This window comes from Fusarium flagelliforme (assembly GCF_020744385.1).
Source record: "Fusarium flagelliforme strain FIESC 12 MPI-CAGE-AA-0113 chromosome Unknown B0J16scaffold_1, whole genome shotgun sequence".
Classification (NCBI taxonomy): domain Eukaryota; kingdom Fungi; phylum Ascomycota; class Sordariomycetes; order Hypocreales; family Nectriaceae; genus Fusarium; species Fusarium flagelliforme.
The window spans coordinates 3,804,969-3,826,127 of NW_025763503.1; the positions used below are offsets into that span (position 1 = coordinate 3,804,969).

The following is a 21,159-nucleotide window of genomic DNA, read 5'->3' on the forward strand; positions in this document are numbered from 1 at the left end:
TTTTTATTGTACATTTTGTTTATATATTTGCGACCATTACTCTATAAATAAACCTTTCACATTTTATCATGTTTGCTACTCGTCGTCTTCTATTCTCAACGAGGATAACATTCTTTACTCGCGAAACATGTGGCCTCTGTAGTCAAGCCAAGCATGTTCTATCTGATGTTTGGGATAAAAGGCCATTCGACTATACAGAAGTGAATGTTGACCTTCCAAAGCCCGAGTCTAAGCAATGGAGGGAAATCTATGACTTTGACGTGCCTGTAGTAAGTAGAACAACTGATTTTGAGTTTTCTATTATTCACATGAAATTCCAGATACACATCAGCAAGTCCACAGCTCCAGAGGAGAATGTTAAGAGTGTGGGCAAGGCTATCAAACTCATGCACCGATTCACAGTCGAGCAAGTCGAAGCTCAAATGGACAAGGCAGAGAAGGACTGAAGTTCAACTTTATACCTTCTAGTATCCCTTTCCTCTGGCCGGCGCCGCTCTTCCATCGGCAAAATTGAGCTGCTCTTTGACTACAAGCCCCAAAGACGTGTAATCTGTCACCACATTCATCATATCGAATCCAAGATCGGCATAGGCCTTCGCTTGTTCTCCTCCTGTACAGTATACTCCTGTCTTCTTGCCCGCCTTTTGACTAGCAGCAAGAATCTTGGCAATGGCATCTTTCAGTTCCGAGGCCATGACTCCTTCGATGATAGGGTGGCCAATGGCGTTTCCTGTCGTGTATTAATACTTTTGGGCTTCCCAGGATACTCAGGTGCCTTACCTAGGTCAAAAGGTCCAATGAACAACACATCAATCCCGTCTACAGCAGCAATCTCATCAATTGACTCAAGTGCCTCCCTGGTTTCGATCTGAACGATGGTTAGGAGAGAATCGTTCGCTTGCTGAAGGTACTGCGTGAAGGTTGGCTCAGGATGAAATCGTTCGGGAGCAATTGGAGACCCAAAGCCTCGTCTGCCTTGAGGGGGAAATTTGGCCGATTGGACAAGCTGTCTCGCCTCTTCGGGTGTTCTCAACAATGGAACAACGATCTTGTGAAAGTCAGTCTTGATACTACGATCTTCCAATCATCAATGCTTACACCGTGGGCTCCGCTGTCAAGTGCACCTAAGGAATGTCAATCCTGCTCTTTCACTTCAAAATTTCTGTGTAAATCTTACGTTTTACCATCCATCCTTGCATATCAGGCAGTCTCACGATAGGCGAAACCCCTAGTGCCGCAATAGCTGGCACGGCGTCGTGCATTGCGCCATCTAAACAAACGTCAGGCTTTGTCGGAAGTCACAGTGAACGAGCCCTTACCATCTATGTTGCCGTGTTCACAGTCTATTAGCACCCAGTCAACTCCTGATCTTGCTAGTACCCGTGATACGTTCGCCCCAGGAAGCATCTGCCAAGCACCGAATGCCTTCTTTCCCTCGAGCAGTGATGTTCGTAGTCTATTGGACGCTTGCATGGCAGACATGTTTCTGGTTATGCTCCGTAGTCGTAGTGTATTGGTTGTAAAAGCTGGTCGTATTCGCAATGTCGTTGAAGTCCATACTCTACTCATATTGTTTATGTTTGAGCTCTTGTAAGGGTAATCGATAATCAATGCACAAAGTCAATTTTCTCGGAGAAGCAAGCCCCGAGAGCCCAATTTATAAGACCGAATATCATGCACTTCCCCGGAGCTCCCCGGTCCCATCCCAAGTTTCCAAGCGGGGAGACATAGATTGCGGGGTTTCGTGGGGGAGATCAACCTGCTTCAGGAAATCAACACCTATCTTCGCGGCATGCAATTGGCCATTCTAAGAATTTTGTGTTGCAGGGCGGGCAGTAGTCATTCATAGGGCGCAGAAACTTGAGCGTGATCGGGTATCTGTGTTTTTATTATATGTTTTGCAAAGTGCAACGTCTTGCGTGTAATTGTCTAATCGTTCGCTGTCGAAATAAGCCAGAACCGACGCCTATTTCCTTTATAGCAAACTGCGCCCATCACATTCAACCTTGGGCTATCTAAACACCCTATATATCCATTACAAAGAACTGTGCGGTGGGTCCAGATGTGGTGGCACTGCTTGGCTTGAACAGCCGATGAGTCTTGCTGATGAGTCTCCTATTCAAGCTGCAGCATGCAATGGTACCCTTGCCTGGTAAGGCAGTTCATAAATTTGCCGCAAAAAATAAAAGCTTTTGTTGTGATGGCCTGTGGTTTGGTGGCATCTATTGTCGGGTCTGATCATGCTTGGCGCTTGATAAACCCCTTTTTCACTTTCGAGTCCAACTTCTCTCCATATCGCATCAAAATTAGGAGGCCTGAAGGCATCTAGAAAGAGCAGTTAGCAAACAGAATCCAATAACATTGACTGGAACAAACATACCCCAGGTAATCCTCCTTGATGCTACCAATAGCCCACATCTCGCCGACCTCTGTTCTGGTACCGATGATCTTCACACGCACGTGCGTTTGTGGCTCGATCACGGTATCCTCGTTGTTGGTGAATTGAGGTGGTGTCGCGTTGGGATCCCACTTGACATCATTGGGAATCAACTGCGCTAAGTGTTAGAATGGTCGTATTGTAACAGCCGAGAGAAACCTACATGAGCTGATACAAAGAGCTGCAGAGGTCCTGCGTGGGCAAAGAAACCTTGAGGGTTTATAGAATGGACAACAGCATCAACCTGAGTCAAGTCAGACTCCTGGATCATCAATCCTGAGTAGTGATAGCCTTACCGTCTCGCCCTTGAATGGCCGCCATACCACAGCGCGATATCCCACGGTAAACTCAGCCATGCCGAGACCAGGAAGGATTCGGCCTTCGGAGATTTCGAAAGCATCCATGATGGAGATGATGAAGTAGCTGCCAGCGCATGTGCCTTCGACATCCTTCAGGAGCTTGCCTGTAACCAGCTCATGCATGTTGCGACCCATGAAAGAAGGGTGCAAGGTGACCTTGCGTTCCAAGTTGTAGAGAAAGAACATGATGCAATTTATTTAGAAGAAACGAATATGTTGATAGTAGACGGATAATCGTATTATTTGAACGGGATCGTTTGGGCGTCGTGTCACGGTCCGTGATCTGCAAGCGAGAACAAATATAGATCCAATACAGCGAGGCTTAAGCTAATAAGTACCGCCGGGCAGAGGTTTAATGCGATCGATGGAGAAGCAGATGCTGAGATAGCGCGTGCGACGGATTACGGGGAGTAGCGACAGGTCGGCGTAGCTTTGGAGAGCGCGTCTTTCGCTGAAGAAAGCTGAAAACGAAATGATGCGGAAGAGAAAAGACCTTTGCGTGTCGAGTCAGATTCCGACTGCTGACCTTGTTGACGCGAGCGCAAAGAGGTTCAAGGTTCGTTGTAACAAAGAATGCGAAGTGAGGTGCAAGTTTGGACATTCTGGACGAGGCTGAGCTGGCCAATGCCTGTGTATGAACTCTGTCCAATCAGAGCTTGGTTACTGTTCAGCCACACGTGTGGCGTAGGAGAGCAGGTTGCCTTCTCTTGTATGTGCAACATGGTGGAAAATACAACTTGATGCATGTATCGATAAAGCATTTATAGTCTTTTTTCGGTAACTTCGGTATCTTGGAGTTAACATTGAAGCTTGATATTATGGCATGAAAAGATTATTTTGAAGGTATAAGCCAACAAAGATCTGATGGAAACAAACAAATGGGCTATTGGAACTTGCAGCTTAACTATTGACCTAAGAAGTCACTAACGAAAGCGACGTCGCTAAAATAATCGGCGCGCAAGCAGCTCGATAATTACTGCAAGTCAATAAACGAAACTTGGTAGTGGAGGTCTCGGCCGTTCGCAGTCGCGTCTTCCAGAAGAACTGGGATTGTGGTACGATTACAATGGCACAGTACAGAAAGACAGATGGGTGGCAGGAAGCGAATGGAAGTCTCTGTGAAACCTTGTTGCTACCAAAGTACAAATCCGGCATACAAGCAAAATCTGGGGAAGTTGCAAGGGGAAAGTGCTTTCTTAAGCATCTTCAACCAATGCAATGACAAAGAAGGCGTACAGTAGACTGTTTCTACGGTTCGTACCTTCCGCTTGGCGGTAATTATAAACTAAGGGTCCGGCCGGGTCTGGGTCCTTGTCCAAGTTAAGGAGATGAGCACACGAGCTGGAAGGAACTACTGACATGGGTCAGGGGCTGGAAGGAAAAGGAGGCTCCAAGTTACAGGACTCTGCCCCACAGAGGCAGGTGCGGCGGTGCAATTCAGGCGGGTCTATTGCAGTGGAGGGTAGGAGAAGTCTCGCAAAAATGGAAAGCACATGAAGAATGAACAGCTCAGCAAAGCCAAAGCCAACGCCAAAGTCAAAGCCACCTCACTCAATCACTCTCATTCGCTTTATCGTACTAAGCCGCCCACCTTCTTCCCCCGTCTCATCTCTACCTCGTCTCGCCTCGCCTTATTTCGTCTTTTTTGGATAACTTCCTTTTTCTCTACTTCTCATCTCTTGGCTCGTTCACTGCCACTCATTCTTTATTGCTTCTTCCACCTGCATCGCTCCTGCACCAAACGCGCATCCCCTGACTACCTAGTCTAGTCTGCATTACAAGCCTCGGTTTGTCAAAAAAGGGGTTCCATTCACCTTCTCTGACTGTCTTGGATTGTGCTACTTCGCGCTACTCGACGTTAAAGTTGAGGTAACCTGGTCATATACCTTAATTGTAGTCGACTTCAACATCGCACCACGGGGCAGGCATCAACGTTATCTGTCAAGCTACGGCTACCAAGCTTCTTTTAATATCTCTCCAGTCGCCTTGGCTATTTCTCAACCTTGAGCTCAGATCCACAACCGCAGTCTCAGATCGTCAAGCACTGCATAATTCAACTCACGGACCACATTGAGTCGAGTCGCTTGTCTGGTTGATCGCGACTCGATAAACTTTTATTCGCGTCACTCTTCCACCTTCAGTCTACTACAGCCGTCGTCTCATCTCGTCTCGTTTGCTCTGCTAAAGTTTTAGCCACCATGTCTCTGGATCTTGAACATCATCTCACCTTTGTAAGTCTGGCTCAAGTCTACATCTTCTCACCATATGTCAAAACACTCGCTAACATTTTTCAGTATGGTGCTTACCACCATAATTCTGTCAATATTGCCATTCACATGGTCTGCGTTCCCCTCATCCTCATCTCGGGGTTCTCTCTGGTTCGTCTCCCCACCTCGTTGCTGGGTCATATGAGTGTTGGCTTGTCAACTTGAATTCAGTACACCAGCTTACCACTTTACAGGCCACATACAGCGGCACTCTCGTCCCCACACCGGAGTGGCTCACTGTTCCTTACTTGGAGCTTAATCTTGGCATCATTGCTGCTAGTCTTTACTCCCTGCTTTATCTGCTGTTGGAGCCTTTTGCTGGCTTCCTTTTGGCCATCTTCTGCATGGGTGGAGCAGCTTTCGTCAACTATTTGCGCCAACAGAACCCTGACTCAACCTTCCAGGGTGCTCTGGCTGTGCACATCGTCTGCTGGATCTTCCAGTTCATCGGTCATGGAAAGTATGAGGGCCGTGCTCCCGCTCTGCTCGACAACCTTATCCAGGCCGTCTTTCTAGCTCCCATGTTTGTGTGGCTTGAAATTCTCTTCAAGTTCGGATATCGACCTGAGCTCCGAGCTCGTGTCAGCAAGAAGGTCCAGATCGAGATTGAGAAGTTCAGGGCTAAGAATGGCAAGGCTCAATAGAGCTGTTGCCTTACTATGGACTATGGTGCCGGCGCTAAACAATATGGTGTTTCTGACAAGCGACCCGCCAGGAGTCGGTGCATAGGACCATTTTCAACATCGAGACAACCCACATTCTGACTTGTAAGAACATGTCAGACATGGTCGATCGGTGACTAACACGGGATGTCCAAATGAAGCGGTCGTGAAGCCGGTGGATGTAATAAAGTCGTGGGCATCCCTCTACCAGAAAGAAGGTGGCGTTGGTGATCTCGTCCCCTATATTCACTCACGCACTTGACGTTCCTAATAGCAGTCTTCTTTGCTTATACGGCCGTTAGGCTGCTTCGAGATTTATATCAAAACTAGCATGCATGTTTAGAAAGGAGGGTCTGAAGATGGTCTGGCCGTGTTGGCCAGCTCAACATTGTACGAGGTGTATGGAGTTGTGTTGTTTGCAATTTAAATTAGCAGTTATCGGTCAAGCATGTAGCAACATCGTCTATTCACATCACAAGTCAACAGGATTATGGATTCAGGAGTAAACTGTTTGTTTTTGTCTTGCTGCTTGGTACTATGTATCTGCTGCTCCATGGTGAAATGATGCCTGGTCACTGACAGAACAGGATCTTGGTCTGCTCTTTGAATCAAGGCTCGTCGTCATACATGACAAACCTGTATCTCGAGCGAACTGCGACGCTTCGCAGAATGGTATTGAAGTTGTCCCCATCGAACCTGCGACATACTCTTATTAGTGCAAGTCTCTTCCTCTTCGCCAGGCTCACGCAGAATGCCAAGCCCACACAGAATGCCGTTAGAGATGCAGACCCTGGCGGGACTCTCTGGCTGTGGCACTCAGTAGACCTTGTTCATGCTTGTGATGGGGCGTCCTCAGGGTATCAGAAGAATTGGCCCTAAAAGCATAAGAGATGAAATAAATCGGTCACTTTATGCCAGCTTAGACCAACACTTAGACTACTTTATTATGGTAGCCTAAGTCTTAGAGGACAATTCTTCTGTTGCCCACCTAGGCGTACACGGTTCAAGCTTAATTGCTTTCGCCTTGTTCGGCGTGTTGGAGAAGAATGGCGACCGAGTGGCCGAGCCGGACGTGGGCGTCTGTGGTTCGGATGATTTCGGTGTAGCTGAGGGCTGGAATTGCCACGTAGCTGTCGTCGTCTTTTTGAGTTCCCGCCCTCTCTCAGCGTAAGAGGGGGGCTAGGGGGGGCAACCTGTCTTTGCTCCTGTTTCTCCGATGATGTCAGCGAGGTCTTCTAAACCTCCCGTGAGATATCAGAGGGAACTTGGAGCTCAGTTCTTTGCTCAAGAAGCTTGGCTCTGCAAGGTTTACAGGGTTTGCGAGGTCGCTGTACGCCCTCTATAGTCTCGTTACAGATTTTGACTGGGCATAGCCAGTTGAGGAGGGGTCGTAGACATGCCTCGCGGCGTTCGTCGAACCTTCGACACTTGACCTGTTCTCGACCGATGTGTGGACAATCGTAATTACATACCTGATAGCACATGGTGAAAATGCTGGCTGATGTTTTTGGTGAATAGTGATGAGTATTGAGTGAGGGTTGAATAGTTTGAACTTCTCTGTTAGATAGTTTGTTAGTTGGGTTTAACCAAGACATTTCTCGGCAACGACTAGGGGTTTTGATAGCTTTATATTTGACGTCTGATGTGCAAAGACCAGGCAGTTATCGTATGGACATATCCTTTGTTCCAAGGACAGACACCACCCGGTTTATTGTTGCCTCTGGTATCTTTAGAGACTCGCTTTGTTCTTTGTCTAAATATAAGACCATCCAGTCACTAAAAGGCACAAATATAGATCTCGGGTCAGAGTCATGGTGAACACACTGCATGTAACAATGAAAATCCTCCAGGTGGTCACGATGGATAAACAGGTGATTGCAAAAGTTGTTTCATTAGGAACCCGTAGTGGTTGCTGTTTATACTATTCAATCTGGGATACGACGGGTTTCTAAATCCAACTCTCAAAGGACTCTTCCAAGTCTCTTCCAATCTTAGTTAGCTAAAAGCAAAACGGCTGTTCTCTTGGCTTTCGTGTGTATTCGTTTCATTCTGGGTTATGTTCTTCAGTACATGTTCTTTCGGGTTTACTTGTTATCGGGATGCTTTACCTTGTATGTCGTTCTTTCAGGTTTCCTCTTGTCACTCCAAGTAAAACCGCCAGAGACACTTGTTCGTATGTACATGTTGATCTGGACAATTTTCATTAGTATGAGTACTGATTTTGTGGTAGTTCAAGGGGTATCTACCAGCAATATACTCGAGTGCTTCATCACTCGTTTGACTGCGGCCTTGGCCTTAGCACCGCTGTTCAATGTACCGCTGCGAGTGGCCATCTCTGTAGTTGAGATCCGCCGGCACCCAAGGCTTCTTGTCCAGCAGGGTAAATCCAGCTGGCTTCTCCTCCATGATTACACCCCCGTGCCTCGCACTTTCGACATAGTTGAAGTACGAGGGGATACCAAATTCGGCGAAGGGGTCGTCAACTGAGCCGCCCGTGCTGGTACGGCTGCTGACAGGGAAAGCGTTGGGCTCGTCGGTCTTTTTGAACACCATGAACTTGTGGTGATTTGCAAAAACGATGTACAGGAGTTCTGGGACCAGATATAGGTTCCAGAGCTTAGGCGAAGAGTCCTCCTCGGAGGCACGGGTCCATTTGGGAAGAAGGGAGATCGGGGCGAATACCGAGTAGAAACTAAGAACTAACTTGGTAGTAAATAGTAAGAGTAGGATGCTGTTCAAGAGCTCCATGATGTCGGTTCCACTGCTGGCTGCGTGGGTATCTCGTGATGATGGTATCTTGTGGTGATGTCTGGTGATGATATCTTGTGATGGGAAATTATGAAGAGCGGAGTGGGTAATCAGCAGTACTCTTATACTTGTGGTTTTTAGTGTTTCAGTATTGGCTTTTTAGGGATAAAATTTTTAACCAGGACGTAAATTGTGATTCGAGTAAGTTTGAGAATGAGTTGTGTTTGCCATTCAGTTAATGTACGTAAAGCCAGTTATGATTATTATTGCACAACAAATATCCATAAAGTCAATATTCTTGTTGGGTAATTGTTACCAGCTGCTTCATTTGTTGTCTTTTCTGGAAATCCAGCATATGCTTTGTTGCTGCTTTGTTTGGCGTTTCCTGTCAAATGGACTTGAGCAACTATTTTGTTTAAGCATACCCCCTCATGGAAACTCGTGAGACTTCTCTTCCCAAATTTTCTAAGCCAATATATGTTTGAGTAGCTCTTAGGTTACCAATCCGGATTCGAAGATTAAATTTAGCATTATAAGCGAGCATATATATGGTTTGGATGAGCTGTTCTTGACGACGGTGGCAGACAGATGATTCCAGAAGAGGGGGCCAAGCCCAATAACTGAATAGACTTCATTGTATTCACATCACTTCTGAGGCATTTTCAGTAGTCTTTTCTTCGGCGATTTTCCAAACATGATGCCATAGATTGGTTGTTGTATCAGCCTCTGCTTGTGGTCTGAGGTCAATGAGCAACTCATGCAAACCACAGCGCCCAACTATTGTGTTTATGAATGAGCAATCATCGATGTAGTGGTAATTAATCATTAAGTCTTTTATCTCGCTTTGAAATCGAATTGGTCCTTTGCCCTTTGTTCTATTCACCGACATGGTAATTGTGGTGAGGTTGAATTTCAGATGGAAGATGAGTAAGCTGTTTTCAGTTGACCAATGGCGTGTAAGGGAAAGCTCGGGGTTTGTGCGTTGATGGAGCTACAGGGTAGTATGGAACTCTCGGTGATGGGACGATCTTGGTTGCTGGGCCACTTTGTATGTATGGAAACTTCGATTGCTATCATGATATCCGATGGAAGAGAATATGGGCTCGGGGTTTCGGCGTTTCTTCGCTGGTAAAGCCAGCCAAGTATGGATGTTTAAGTTGGTTGAAAGCAATGGACATTTTCAGTTTCTTTGCGTTGTGGGAAAACCATAAGGTTGGTGAAAATGAACACAGTTCTTTACACCCTGTGTGTAAGTTTTACAACTTGAAAAAGAAACAATATGCTCAAAATGAAGCATCATGACAGCATCGCGAGAGTCGAGAGTCTTATCATGTTGGAAAATTTTGTCTATCATGACCCGGCAGTTGAAGCAAACATGGCCTCGACATTCGGAATCTCTTTCATGACTCAGAAACTTCCGCCAGCGGCTCCTGCTACCGCTCAAGCGCCGAATAGCGGCGGGATAGGCGGACAGAGATACCGCTCAAGCCGCCGATGCCGGGGAATCAGCTATCTTAGCTTGACATATCCAACACGGCATTGGTCGCTTCGTCTTTTTTTCAATGGGTCGAAAAGAAGTCGCCAATTATTCTAGACGTATGTTAGCACCAGTAGAATTATTTTCCTTGTTGCTGACAGCCGTTTGTCTGCCGTGTCCTGGTCTCTTTCTGGCTTTTTCCCCCTCCAGTACCAGGGTTCAAAGAAGCTGCCCTGGCCGGTCGCCGTAACCGGACCCATAAGCTTAGCTGGATCCGGGGAGCTCAGAGCAAGGATGAGCAAGGGCCTGCAGGTGCTGTATAGTGCGTAGGTTGAGCTTCATATAGAAACAAACACAACAAAATAGACAGATACGATCAATGAATTACTGGGATTCATGTCTAGAAACCCCAATTGGGGTAACAAAATACAACAATCTGGCAACTTTGGAGCTATGAGCCTTGGATACTCCACGAAGAACCCTTGAGAGAGCCGCTAGTGACAGACGATCTCTATCGAATCTTGGTTTAATTTTTTCTCACTACGGCCGAAATGTTGGGGCAGTCTTGTCTCAGTCCCAGTCCCAGTCTCTCTAAGGTATCATCAGTATCTGAGCACTAGACTAGACTAAATCGGACCCAAGGATTGGCTGCGTCACATCTTTGGTTGGAGTCACACAGAATAATTTTCGGAGCCTCTTATCTTATCAAGCGGCATCGAACCGCCCGCCATTTTTCTTCAAGAGTGGCCGCCCTGCCTCTTTTCTCCCCTCTCCTTCTGGAAATCATTCCACAGAGTTACCGTCTCTTGTGTCCTTCACAAACATCGCTATCCTCGACCCTTAATTCGGGACAAAGAAGGGCAACCTCGCCAGCGGGACGGTTCAGCTTGCATTGATACGTGCAAATTATCCGCTGCAATGCCTCTCAACCTGGCAACCACTCTCGCTGGTCGAGCTCCGGCCCTGCTCCGTCATGGACGCAGGGTCCCGCGAGCTTTGCCCTCTCGCTCATTCTCCTCGGTGAGCCCTCTTGCCAATGCGTGCCGAGTCTCAATTGCTGCTACACGACCTGCCAACTCAAAGCGCCTGGGAACCCTCAAGGTTATGCGCGGATACAGCTCCGCCGCTCAAGACGCTCCTAACCCCAAGGCCTACCTCGACAGTGGAGTTATCAAGCCTCACCAGACCGTCGATGTCAAGAAGGTTCTTGTCATTGGAAGTGGTGGTCTTGCCATTGGACAGGCTGGAGAGTTCGACTACTCAGGTTAGTATACAGTTCTTTGCATGCCAAAATCTCACCGACTTACCCCGCGACTCACCAAAAATATCATATCCCACAAGCGCATGCAGAAACTGACTCTCAACAAATATAGGCGCCCAGGCCCTCAAGGCTCTCAAGGAAGCCGGCGTTGCTTCTGTGCTCATCAACCCCAACATCGCTACCATTCAGACCAACCACAGCTTGGCTGACGAGGTCTACTACCTCCCCGTCACCCCCGAGTATGTCTCCTATGTCATCGAGAAGGAGAAGCCTGACGGCATCTTCCTTTCCTTCGGTGGTCAGACTGCCCTCAACCTCGGTGTTGAGATGCAGCGACTCGGACTCTTCGAGAAGTACGGCGTCAAGGTCCTCGGTACCAGTGTCCGAACTCTGGAGCTGAGCGAGGATCGTGACCTCTTCGCTAGGGCTTTGGAAGAGATTAACATCCCCATCGCCAAGTCGATCGCCGTCGGTACTGTCGAGGAGGCTCTCGAGGCCGCCGAGACCGTCGGATATCCCATTATTGTCCGAGCCGCCTATGCTCTCGGTGGTCTGGGTTCCGGTTTCGCCAACAACGAGGAGGAGCTCCGCAACATGGCCGCTCGATCTCTTACTCTCTCCCCTCAGATCCTTGTCGAGAAGTCGCTCAAGGGCTGGAAGGAACTCGAATATGAGGTCGTTCGTGACGCCAACAACAACTGTATTACCGTGTGCAACATGGAGAACTTTGATCCTCTTGGTATTCACACTGGTGACTCCATTGTCGTTGCTCCCAGTCAGACCCTGAGTGATGAGGAGTACCACATGCTCCGAAGCGCTGCCATCAAGATTGTCCGACATCTTGGTGTTGTTGGCGAGTGTAACGTCCAGTACGCTCTCCAGCCCGATGGTCTCGACTACCGTGTCATTGAGGTCAACGCCCGTCTCTCTCGATCCTCTGCTCTGGCCTCCAAGGCTACCGGATACCCTCTGGCTTACACTGCTGCCAAGATCGGTCTCGGACACACCCTTCCCGAGCTTCCTAACGCTGTCACCAAGACTACAACCGCCAACTTCGAGCCATCTCTTGACTACATCGTCACCAAGATTCCTCGATGGGATCTTTCCAAGTTCCAGCACGTCAAGCGTGACATTGGCAGTGCCATGAAGTCAGTTGGTGAGGTCATGGCTATTGGCCGAACCTTTGAGGAGTCTTTCCAGAAGGCTATTCGACAGGTTGACCCCCGATTCGTCGGATTCCAGGGTGACAAGTTCGAGGACCTCGACTTCGAGCTCCAGAACCCTACCGACCGCCGATGGCTCGCTGTTGGTCAAGCTATGCTCCACGAGAACTACTCTGTTGACAAGGTTCACGAATTGACCAAGATCGACAAGTGGTTCCTCCACAAGCTCCAGAACATTGTTGACTGCACCCGTGAGCTTGAGCAGGCTGGTGGCCTCCAGAACCTGAAGAAAGATCAGATTCTCAGTGCCAAGAAGATGGGTTTCTCTGACCGACAGATCGCCAACGCCGTCAAGAGCACTGAGGATGAGGTTCGTGCTGCCCGCAAAAGTTTCGATATCCACCCCTGGGTCAAGAAGATTGACACTCTCGCCGCCGAGTTCCCTGCCAACACCAACTACCTTTACACCACCTACAACGGTTCTACCCACGATGTTACTTTCGAGGACAAGGGTACTATGGTTCTGGGTAGCGGTGTTTACCGAATTGGTAGCTCCGTCGAGTTCGATTGGTGCGCTGTCAGCGCTACCAGGGCTCTTCGAGCGATGGGCGAGAAGACTATCATGATCAACGTAAGTTTAATATCTGCCTCCCTTACCATTCCCCAGGGAATCAGAAGAATTGGCCTCCAAAAGCGTAAGGGACGAAATAATTTAGTCACTTTATGCTAGCTTAGGCTAGCACTTAGGCTACTTTATTTCTGTAGCCTAAGCTTTAGAGGACAATTCTTCTGTTACCCACCTGCCAGTGAAGTGTACAAGCGGTACTGGTCCGGACATCGGGACCCCCTTTTCCGACCCGGACTCCGGACTCAACTGTTCACTTGTTTTCTTCAACTCTTTCATCGTTTACATGCTTCTACCATGCTCATATGCTAATTTAAACGATAGTACAATCCGGAGACCGTTTCCACTGATTACGATGAAGCTGATAAGCTTTACTTTGATGAGCTGAGCTACGAGCGTATCATGGATATCTACGAACTTGAGAACTCGAAGGGTGTTGTTGTGTCCGTTGGTGGTCAGCTTGCTCAGAACGTCGCTCTCAGACTTCAGGAGACTGGTGGAGCCAATGTTCTTGGAACTGATCCCAAGGACATTGACAAGGCTGAGGATCGTCAAAAGTTCTCTGAGATTCTTGACAGCATTGGCATCGATCAGCCTGCCTGGAAGGAGCTTACTTCGGTCAAGGCTGCTGAGGACTTCGCCGAGGAGGTTGGCTACCCCGTCCTGGTCCGCCCCTCTTACGTCCTGTCTGGTGCTGCTATGACTGTCATCACAAGCAAGGCAGACCTCAAGGACAAGCTCGAGGCTGCCAGCAACGTCTCCCCCGACCACCCCGTTGTCATTTCCAAGTTCATTGAGGGAGCTGAGGAAATCGACGTCGACGGTGTCTCTTCCAACGGAGAGCTTATCCTCCACGCTGTTTCCGAGCACGTTGAGCAGGCTGGTGTTCACTCTGGTGACGCTACCCTTGTCCTCCCCCCTGCCAACCTTGACAGCACCACCATGGAGCGTGTTAAGCAGATTGCCCAGAAGGTCGCCCAGGCTTGGAAGATCACCGGTCCCTTCAACATGCAGATCATCAAGGCCGAGAACCCCGAGGGTGGTGAGCCTCTCCTCAAGGTTATCGAGTGCAACCTCCGTGCTTCTCGATCTTTCCCCTTCGTCAGCAAGGTTCTCGGAACCAACTTCATTGATGTTGCTACCAAGGCCCTCATTGGCAAGGATGTTCCCGCCAAGACCGATCTCATGGCTGTGAAGCGTGACTACGTCGCCACCAAGGTTCCCCAGTTCTCCTGGACCCGTCTTGCTGGTGCCGACCCCTTCCTGGGTGTCGAGATGTCTTCCACTGGTGAGATTGCTTGCTTCGGTAAGGATCTTGTTGAGGCCTACTGGACCTCTCTCCAGTCCACCATGAACTTCCGCATGCCCGAGCCTGGTGAGGGTCTTCTCTTCGGTGGTAACGTCAACAAGCCTTGGTTGACCCAGGTTGTTGACTACGTCGCTCCTCTCGGCTACAAGCTGTACGCTGCTAGCCCTGAGGTTAAGGAGTTCATCGAGGCCAAGTCCAAGACCAAGGTCGAGGTCGAGGTCATTGAGTTCCCCAAGGAGGATAAGCGAGCTCTCCGAGAGGTCTTCAAGAAGTACGACATCCGTGGATGCTTCAACCTTGCTCAGGCCCGAGGCAAGACCACTCTGGACGTCGACTATGTCATGCGCCGAAATGCCGTCGACTTCGGCGTCCCTCTGTTCATGGAGCCTCAGGTAAGTCTTTGATAAACTCACCATAACCTGCCCCTAAAGGACTATAAACTAATCATAATTTTAGACCGCTATCCTCTTTGCTCAATGCATGAGCGAGAAGCTTCCCCGCTCCGGGGGCATTCCCGCCGAGGTCCGCCGATGGTCCAACTTCATCGGTGGCAAGCATCTGTAAAATCATATCTGGCGTTTTTGTTAATGGAAAGGAAAAGGATCAGTTAGGATGTCAAGAACAGATGTCCTGGATGAAATCTTTCGTTTGAAGAGGGCGGGGATTTTTGGGAGTTTGCGTGATGATTGATTGGGCTTATAGTATACCCGCCCTCTTTGTACCTATAGATGGAGTAGATGGGAAATGAATCAGGTTTCATCATGAGAACACAAATCTCCACTGCATGTGAATAATGACGTCTAAAGTTTAATAAACTAGTCTAAGGTATGAAAATCTGTTCTAAAGATGTCCTAAATTTATATGAATCCGACCATTACAACCTGTCAGTTATAATAATAGACGAAATCCCAATATCAAACAAGGCCGATTTATAAGAAACCAATAGCCCTTGCTATTATTTGTACTCAGTATGAGTTGTATGTATTAGTGACTGGCTAGCATCTCGACATCAAGGTTGACCTGTCCAGGTAGGTCATAAACTGTATGTGAAGATGAGATTCGTTTAAAAAGTTGATTCTACGTGATCTTAAGAAGTCGATGCTCTCAACAGACGCTATTTGACGACAATAAATCGCACTCACTGCCTATCACACACCAAAACACGCTCACACACTTTGGTAATGCTACCCATGAATGTTGCCTTGTGCTCCGATCCTGTTATCAGTGAGTCCTTTCCCAAACGCCACCCCAGCTACAAATGCAATATCGTCTTCCAGCTGATGGAAGGTAAAATATGTAACAAAAAATCGAGCCTCGCAACTTTTCGGCATTTCCGGCGAATCTAGACCTCTGTTTAATCTCAATTCCAATCCCAAACTCCCATCCCCTTTTACCCAATACCTCTTATTGACTAGGGCGGCGTCGGATTGGCGGATTTGGTCATGCGTTCGTTTAGCCTGAAGGCAGCAAATCGCTTAGCAAGGGGTTCACCCGAGTCGCGAGTGGGATCTTTATAAGAAGAGGAAGAGGATGAGGAGGGCGAGGAAACACCATCGTCCTCCCGCTGACGCTTGGGGATTCTCTCACCAGTCGATTGAAGGATAGCCTGTAGGGTCTGCCAGCCCTCGGTAGAACGCAGCTGGAATGTATCAGAAAGATCGTGTTGGCTTGCTACACGGCAGAGCAAGGCTTCTTCGTCCTGTATGGCATGTCAGTAGATTCTATTGTATTGAGATCGACGGGCGCACCTTGGAGAGGACACCCATCTGCTGAATGAAGCAGAGAAGATGGAAGTTAGACACTTCTTGCCCAGTAGGCTTTTGACTAGGTGACTGCTTAATAAACTTGGACAGAGCAGAATGCTCTTGGCTCTCTCCCACGTATTCCCGATTCTCGATGGGGAAGCCTTGCTGGGTGAACATAGGCTTAGGGTCGGCAGGGAAACCGTGAGTTAGTGTAACAAACAGATATTCGACAGGGAAGGATGGCTTTGCGTTCTCTTGGACATTAGCGCCGTACTCGTTGACTCTTCGGTAGAAGACTTCGGGGATATATCGCGTGCGGCTGACTGAGCCATCATCTTCCTCCTCGTCTCGTACGAGCATAACATTGGGATCAGCAGATGGCTCGACAATGTCTGCACGAACCATCTCGACTGACTCGTTGGACATCTGGTAAGACGAGATGGAAATTTCACCATCTTCGTTACCAGTGATGATGCATGTTACAAAGTTGGAGCCAAAACTGCCAGTGTCGCTCCACTTGGAAGCCTTGGGATACTGAGCCTGCAATCTTGAAGAAAAGCAGATTTCAAGAGAGGATAGGAAGTAAGAATCAGCATGACGCTTGCAAACCACGGAACCATCTCCATTGCCAGCATCGAGCAGATCAGTCCAAATGACACCCACCGGTTCCAGACCACACTGCTTGGCTACCTTGTCGATCTCCTTCTGGGACTCCCATGCATTCATGGTGATGCCGTCAATCTCATCAACCTGAGGAGGCTCGTAGATGGCCTCGACAATAGCCTTAACACCGAGAGGAACTTCAGTATACTCGACATACTTTCCGTAAAGGTAACCCAGACGCTGAGATCCAGTCTTTCGCCAGGTATCAATAAAAGTATCAATGATAGAAGGCGAAGAAAACTCGACGTGGTCAACCATTCGGAATTGTTGGGGCTGCAGAGTGATGGCACTGGGCTGACACTTTGTGCAGATACCCTCAGGCCATGGGGGGTGACCGGAAGGGCATTCATGCCTAACTCGATAATAAGGCTCGACCAGGGGAGGAATATATGAAGCTCCGAGTTCGGGCTTGTTTGTTGCGGCATTGATCTTTCGTAGGTAGGAATGGAAGGACAAGTACTTGATCTTCTTTTCTGCTAGGTAGCCGGGGTCGAAGGGGTCGAGAGGTTGACAATAGTCACACATGCCCTTGGGGCCATGGCGACACATGCGATCGATTCCTCGAGGAATTTTGCCATCTTGTCGGTCTAATCGATCGTCCAGAGCGGATTGACGAACCACCTCCCATGGTCTAGAGATCCTCTCGGGCTTGGGGTTAATAGGCAGGTCCTCGGTTGGTAGCACTGGCTTTCCGTTGAGCCTGGCGGAAGTGTTGGATGTCTCGAGAGCTTCACCGTTGGCGGCTCCAGTATGTTGGTAGGTGAGAAAGATGAGGTCGCCGTGCCTGTGACGTTAGCTTTCTTGACGGTGAAGACCTCATGAGTGTAGACTGACTTGAGGCCGATCTGACCAACTTTGAAGTTGATGATGTCGCCCAGTCGCTTCGAGTCACCTCCATTTGGTGCGTTGGATAGAGCTATGGTCGTGGGATCGACAGTCTTGGGAAGTTGATCAAGTAGCTAGAGATGGCCAACGTCAGCGGGGACAAGGGACAAGTTGAGCATGGAGCACAACTAACCTGCTTTCCCAAATCTCCAAAGGTAGCTGTAGGCTCGACGGTCAGACGGGCCATACCGTCGGGGCCCCGGAGACGCAGCAACATGGCGGGCGCTGTTCTTAAGACTTGACTTGCTGCTGGCGATATACGGTCTTTGGTGGGGGTTGTCGGCGTGCTCTTTGTCGCTTTTGCAGACGATGTTTATGCTGTAAAAGACGTAAACGACAAGTTCTTCAGAAGAAATCGTGAAGACGGAAGGCTTATAGAAGTAGAAAAGCCTAATAGTATGTCAAGTTGGAACTCAATGAAGCAATAGCATCGAAGAAGAAAGTGCTAGAGGTACCTGAAGCTCGAGTCTGTGCGGGTACGTACCTTACCTAACTTAACACTGCTCACTTCAGTGAAAGCACAGCGTCATCCAGCGATGCCTACCTGCCTACACTGTGAGTGGAGAAGGAGCTTATCTAATCCTTCAGTGACGTCGCACGGCAGTCAGATCCAGGGGCCCATAGCACACAGCCACGATTCAACAGCCACATAAGACAAAGCAGAAACGTTATCTGGCCTAAAGTTGAATAATGCGCCACACCACCACCACTTACCACTTTAGCTGTATTACTATTACTGTATCCGTACCTTAATCTGCAATCTGTATTCTTGTCGATTGACCATCCCACATCCCTCAGTCTACGGCCGGCTCGACTTCTTTCTTGACACTCGTTTTAATTACAGCACACGGACAAATTGTGTTTTTTTCTTTCATAACCACTTTTCATCATGCTCGACATCGATTGGAAGGGCCTTGCCCTTCCCTTTGCCTATGTTATCGTTCTCGGCAGCGCACTCATGACATTCTCGACGATTTACCGAAAACGACAAGCTGGTATGTCCCTGACAAACCTTGGAAACAAATTGAATGGGCATTAACTCTTGAAACAGCCGAGAGCGCCAACCTGGCTCCATGGTTCGGCCCCCATCTCCAGCGCAACGTCTACCTCTCCCTGCTGCACCTCGAAGACGGCACCGAAAAGGGACCCAAGGTTCCCGAGAGCGTCCTCCGCGCTGCCCTGTTGCGCCGCGCCGTCGAGGATATCCGCCGTCTGATCCAGATCAAGTCAGCCAAGCAAGCTTGTGGTTCTCTGTTGGCGCGAGGCAGTGTGGGCGATGACTTGTGGCAGCGTTTCCAGCGCGCTGAGAAGGAGATGGAGGAGGAGTTGAGAGATGTTGTTACAGAGGTATATCCGCTCGCCCGTTCTGGCGCATGCGCTTAGATTTGATGTTATGTACATTTTACTGACACCATACAGGCCAACGCTCTTGCCCCCAACTGGGGTCAGTCCATCTTCCAGTCTGCCCACGAGATGACCGCCAACGCTGCTATGCGCAGCTCACTTGAGGAGATTCTTGCCCAAGCCGAGTCAGAGAAGCAATGGTGGGAGAAGCGCCGTGGACAGATTCAGACAGAGTTTATGAAGGAGCTTGACTCTGAGCAGAGCTCTTCTGCCAAGGCTACCAGTGAGGAGGATGCTGTTATGATTGACAGCCCTTCGAAGCAGACCGCCGAAGATTAAGCAAAGGCAGATTCTCCTCAATGACGGATCGCAAGAAAGGAGACGTCTTTTATATACACACGAGTACGAACCTGTTTCCCCAGTTTGGGTTTGTATAGTATACCACACATCACTTACGTTAGTGGCAAGGCGCACACTCTGTGCGCATCGGGACGAAGAGAGGGGTACCAACATCGATCGGCGTTGAAGGTGTTTTTGAAAATAGTAGCATGGGCTTCTTCTCTATTGATATATCGGTTGTCTTTCACCTATCTCTGTACTCCAATGAAAATGCAATGATGTGCGCTGGCTAGTTGGCCATGTCTAACAATGCGACCCCCTAGATGCAAACGAAAAGAAAAGAAAAGAAAAGACGACAAAACCATATGCAAAACTCCTGTAAACCACTGACAAATACAGATTATTAACCCTCAATTAACCATACCAACGCCGGCTATCCCTCGCTTGATGCAATCAGGAAAAGTGCTTTCGCCTCCAAAGGTCCTCCTCGGCCGCGAGTCTGGCTCTGCGTGCTTCTGCCAAGATCTCCTCTTCCGTCTTAAGCAAGATTGGTGATTCGCAACCTCGAAGGCCAATGAACTTTCCCATCTTGCGTCGTTTCTCCTCGAGAGGCAGATCGGATCGCCATGTGACTGGGCATGGGTATTGGTTTGTCCACGGGCTGGGCGTCCTCTGGTGGTAGAAGTGAGCGAGAGACTCGAGCTGCTCATCGGTGAGCAGCCAGAAGTTGAGGACGGTAGTGGGAAATGATGGGTGGACAGCGCCTGTAGTGAGCTGAACTAGAGGTGCCAGTGGTAGAGCCATCTGCTCCAGCTTTCTTTGGAGGTTTGGGTTCTTGGCCAATCGTCGTTGGGCAAAAGCCTGGCGATGCCTTGAAGGAATCTCGCCTCGCATCATAGTGGCGGATTGGCTGTTGCTGGAGAGGTTGGTAGAGGATAGGATAGTATAATAGGGTTGAATTGAGCTTCGCAGCTTCAAGCTTTCTTTTTGTAGATCAAGAGTTCCGGTCTCTTGTTGCCCCCCAAGATTGACACTTCTGAATAGGAATAGTTTTTGAGTTTGATTGACGGTCAATCAATGATGACTGGTGATGGTGAATTGGCCTCGGCTGGGTGGCTATCGACAGCGGTCTTCTCCGCAGTGAATGACAGCACAGGCTGGAGTTTTGAGTTTTGTAGTCGAATCCTACACTGGTATTCTGTATCTCGGACTTTCCGCAGGGCTTGGAATAGAACTGAGGCGAGAATCAAGAGGGCTGATCAAGGCAAAAGTGTAGAGAGATGAAGAGAGAAAAGGAAATAGAAGAGAAGAAATAGAAAGAGAAGTCTTGTAGTTAGTTAGATAGATAGATAGATAGAAAAAAAGATACTGGATGCTATTGCTCTTAGTCTTAGTCTTATGAGCGAAACCCCGCCCTCTTAAGACTTAGAGAGGGAGTGACATGAGAAGCTAGGATCGCGAACAGCCAGCCGAACCGTCTTTGTGACCAACACCAACCGAAGTCGTTCTTGTTCTGTTCTGTTTCTCTTTTTGGAAACAAAAACTCACGCACACCCCAGCAGCTGTTCTGGGCAAAGCGGGCTTTGACAGCTCAGACCTGAACCTGGAACCGCTTTGAGCTCATGAGTCTAGTCTCTGGCTGCCACACTTTGATCGACTTCTTGGATGGGAACTAGACTAATGAAAAGCTTCCTGCCAGCTCAGACGGACCCGGCTCCAGGTAAGACTCGGGGTTTATTAGTGGCCTTGAGACTAAGACTGAGACTGAGACAGAGGGAAATACTGCAGAGAACCAACTGTATTGCATTTGAACCTAAAGAACTGCTGCTAACTAACTAGCTTAACCCATCAGAACCAGACGCAATTGGGTTGGTC

General features: G+C 48.7%; 8 protein-coding genes across 8 annotated transcripts; 3 read left to right on the plus strand and 5 right to left on the minus strand.

The window, feature by feature from the left end:
- Window positions 1–464: 464 nt before the first annotated feature.
- Window positions 465–1,482, minus strand: B0J16DRAFT_378010 (Pyruvate/Phosphoenolpyruvate kinase-like domain-containing protein; the record flags this gene model as incomplete). The annotated part of the gene is made up of 5 exons (XM_046130890.1): window positions 465–730; window positions 781–1,048; window positions 1,099–1,124; window positions 1,178–1,270; window positions 1,320–1,482. The coding sequence occupies 5 exons, from the start codon at window positions 1,480–1,482 to the stop codon at window positions 465–467; spliced, it is 816 nt and encodes a 271-aa protein (XP_045989200.1).
- Window positions 1,483–1,873: 391 nt separating this feature from the next.
- Window positions 1,874–3,382, minus strand: B0J16DRAFT_328512 (RNA polymerase Rpb7). Its single transcript, XM_046126236.1, has 4 exons — window positions 2,734–3,382; window positions 2,601–2,681; window positions 2,381–2,550; window positions 1,874–2,325 (listed from the first exon to the last, which is right to left on the minus strand). The coding sequence occupies exons 1-4, from the start codon at window positions 2,980–2,982 to the stop codon at window positions 2,307–2,309; spliced, it is 519 nt and encodes a 172-aa protein (XP_045989201.1). The 5' UTR covers window positions 2,983–3,382; the 3' UTR covers window positions 1,874–2,306.
- Window positions 3,383–4,994: 1,612 nt separating this feature from the next.
- B0J16DRAFT_378012 (uncharacterized protein) lies at window positions 4,995–5,707 on the plus strand (the record flags this gene model as incomplete). Its single annotated transcript, XM_046130891.1, has 3 exons — window positions 4,995–5,027; window positions 5,091–5,210; window positions 5,258–5,707. The coding sequence occupies 3 exons, from the start codon at window positions 4,995–4,997 to the stop codon at window positions 5,705–5,707; spliced, it is 603 nt and encodes a 200-aa protein (XP_045989202.1).
- Window positions 5,708–7,716: 2,009 nt separating this feature from the next.
- On the minus strand, window positions 7,717–8,473 carry B0J16DRAFT_313887 (uncharacterized protein; the record flags this gene model as incomplete). Its single annotated transcript, XM_046125155.1, has 3 exons — window positions 7,717–7,774; window positions 7,834–7,914; window positions 8,043–8,473. The coding sequence occupies 3 exons, from the start codon at window positions 8,471–8,473 to the stop codon at window positions 7,717–7,719; spliced, it is 570 nt and encodes a 189-aa protein (XP_045989203.1).
- A 2,233-nt stretch (window positions 8,474–10,706) lies between these two features.
- Window positions 10,707–15,122, plus strand: B0J16DRAFT_328518 (uncharacterized protein). The gene is made up of 4 exons (XM_046126237.1): window positions 10,707–11,214; window positions 11,324–13,005; window positions 13,324–14,700; window positions 14,765–15,122. Exons 1-4 carry the CDS (start codon window positions 10,869–10,871, stop codon window positions 14,870–14,872), a joined length of 3,513 nt encoding a protein of 1,170 aa, XP_045989204.1. The 5' UTR covers window positions 10,707–10,868; the 3' UTR covers window positions 14,873–15,122.
- A 161-nt stretch (window positions 15,123–15,283) lies between these two features.
- B0J16DRAFT_391316 (NPL4 family-domain-containing protein) lies at window positions 15,284–17,818 on the minus strand (the record flags this gene model as incomplete). Its single annotated transcript, XM_046131932.1, has 4 exons — window positions 15,284–16,007; window positions 16,057–17,500; window positions 17,551–17,675; window positions 17,735–17,818. The coding sequence occupies 4 exons, from the start codon at window positions 17,816–17,818 to the stop codon at window positions 15,720–15,722; spliced, it is 1,941 nt and encodes a 646-aa protein (XP_045989205.1). The 3' UTR covers window positions 15,284–15,719.
- A 531-nt stretch (window positions 17,819–18,349) lies between these two features.
- B0J16DRAFT_296594 (Sec62/63 complex, subunit Sec66) lies at window positions 18,350–19,494 on the plus strand. Its single transcript, XM_046124441.1, has 3 exons — window positions 18,350–18,596; window positions 18,653–18,948; window positions 19,021–19,494. The coding sequence occupies exons 1-3, from the start codon at window positions 18,491–18,493 to the stop codon at window positions 19,282–19,284; spliced, it is 666 nt and encodes a 221-aa protein (XP_045989206.1). The 5' UTR covers window positions 18,350–18,490; the 3' UTR covers window positions 19,285–19,494.
- B0J16DRAFT_22408 (uncharacterized protein) lies at window positions 19,463–20,271 on the minus strand. The gene has a single exon (XM_046123013.1). The coding sequence runs from the start codon at window positions 20,179–20,181 to the stop codon at window positions 19,738–19,740; it is 444 nt and encodes a 147-aa protein (XP_045989207.1). The 5' UTR covers window positions 20,182–20,271; the 3' UTR covers window positions 19,463–19,737.
- Between the last annotated feature and the right edge of the window lie 888 nt (window positions 20,272–21,159).

What these genes read in the sequence shown, in the direction of transcription:
- B0J16DRAFT_328512 (XM_046126236.1), bottom strand. Translation starts at nt 2,982, where the DNA reads ATGTTCTTTCTCTACAACTTGGAACGCAAGGTCACCTTGCACCCTTCT. An exon ending in GGCCATTCAAGGGCGAGACG is followed by an intron (nt 2,682 to 2,733) that starts GTAAGGCTATCA and finishes GACTTGACTCAG; the next exon opens with GTTGATGCTGTTGTCCATTC. An exon ending in AGCTCTTTGTATCAGCTCAT is followed by an intron (nt 2,551 to 2,600) that starts GTAGGTTTCTCT and finishes CACTTAGCGCAG; the next exon opens with TTGATTCCCAATGATGTCAA.
- B0J16DRAFT_328518 (XM_046126237.1), top strand. Translation starts at nt 10,869, where the DNA reads ATGCCTCTCAACCTGGCAACCACTCTCGCTGGTCGAGCTCCGGCCCTG. An exon ending in TGGAGAGTTCGACTACTCAG is followed by an intron (nt 11,215 to 11,323) that starts GTTAGTATACAG and finishes CAACAAATATAG; the next exon opens with GCGCCCAGGCCCTCAAGGCT. An exon ending in AGAAGACTATCATGATCAAC is followed by an intron (nt 13,006 to 13,323) that starts GTAAGTTTAATA and finishes TTTAAACGATAG; the next exon opens with TACAATCCGGAGACCGTTTC.
- B0J16DRAFT_296594 (XM_046124441.1), top strand. Translation starts at nt 18,491, where the DNA reads ATGCTCGACATCGATTGGAAGGGCCTTGCCCTTCCCTTTGCCTATGTT. An exon ending in TTACCGAAAACGACAAGCTG is followed by an intron (nt 18,597 to 18,652) that starts GTATGTCCCTGA and finishes CTCTTGAAACAG; the next exon opens with CCGAGAGCGCCAACCTGGCT. An exon ending in TGAGAGATGTTGTTACAGAG is followed by an intron (nt 18,949 to 19,020) that starts GTATATCCGCTC and finishes GACACCATACAG; the next exon opens with GCCAACGCTCTTGCCCCCAA.
- B0J16DRAFT_22408 (XM_046123013.1), bottom strand. Translation starts at nt 20,181, where the DNA reads ATGATGCGAGGCGAGATTCCTTCAAGGCATCGCCAGGCTTTTGCCCAA.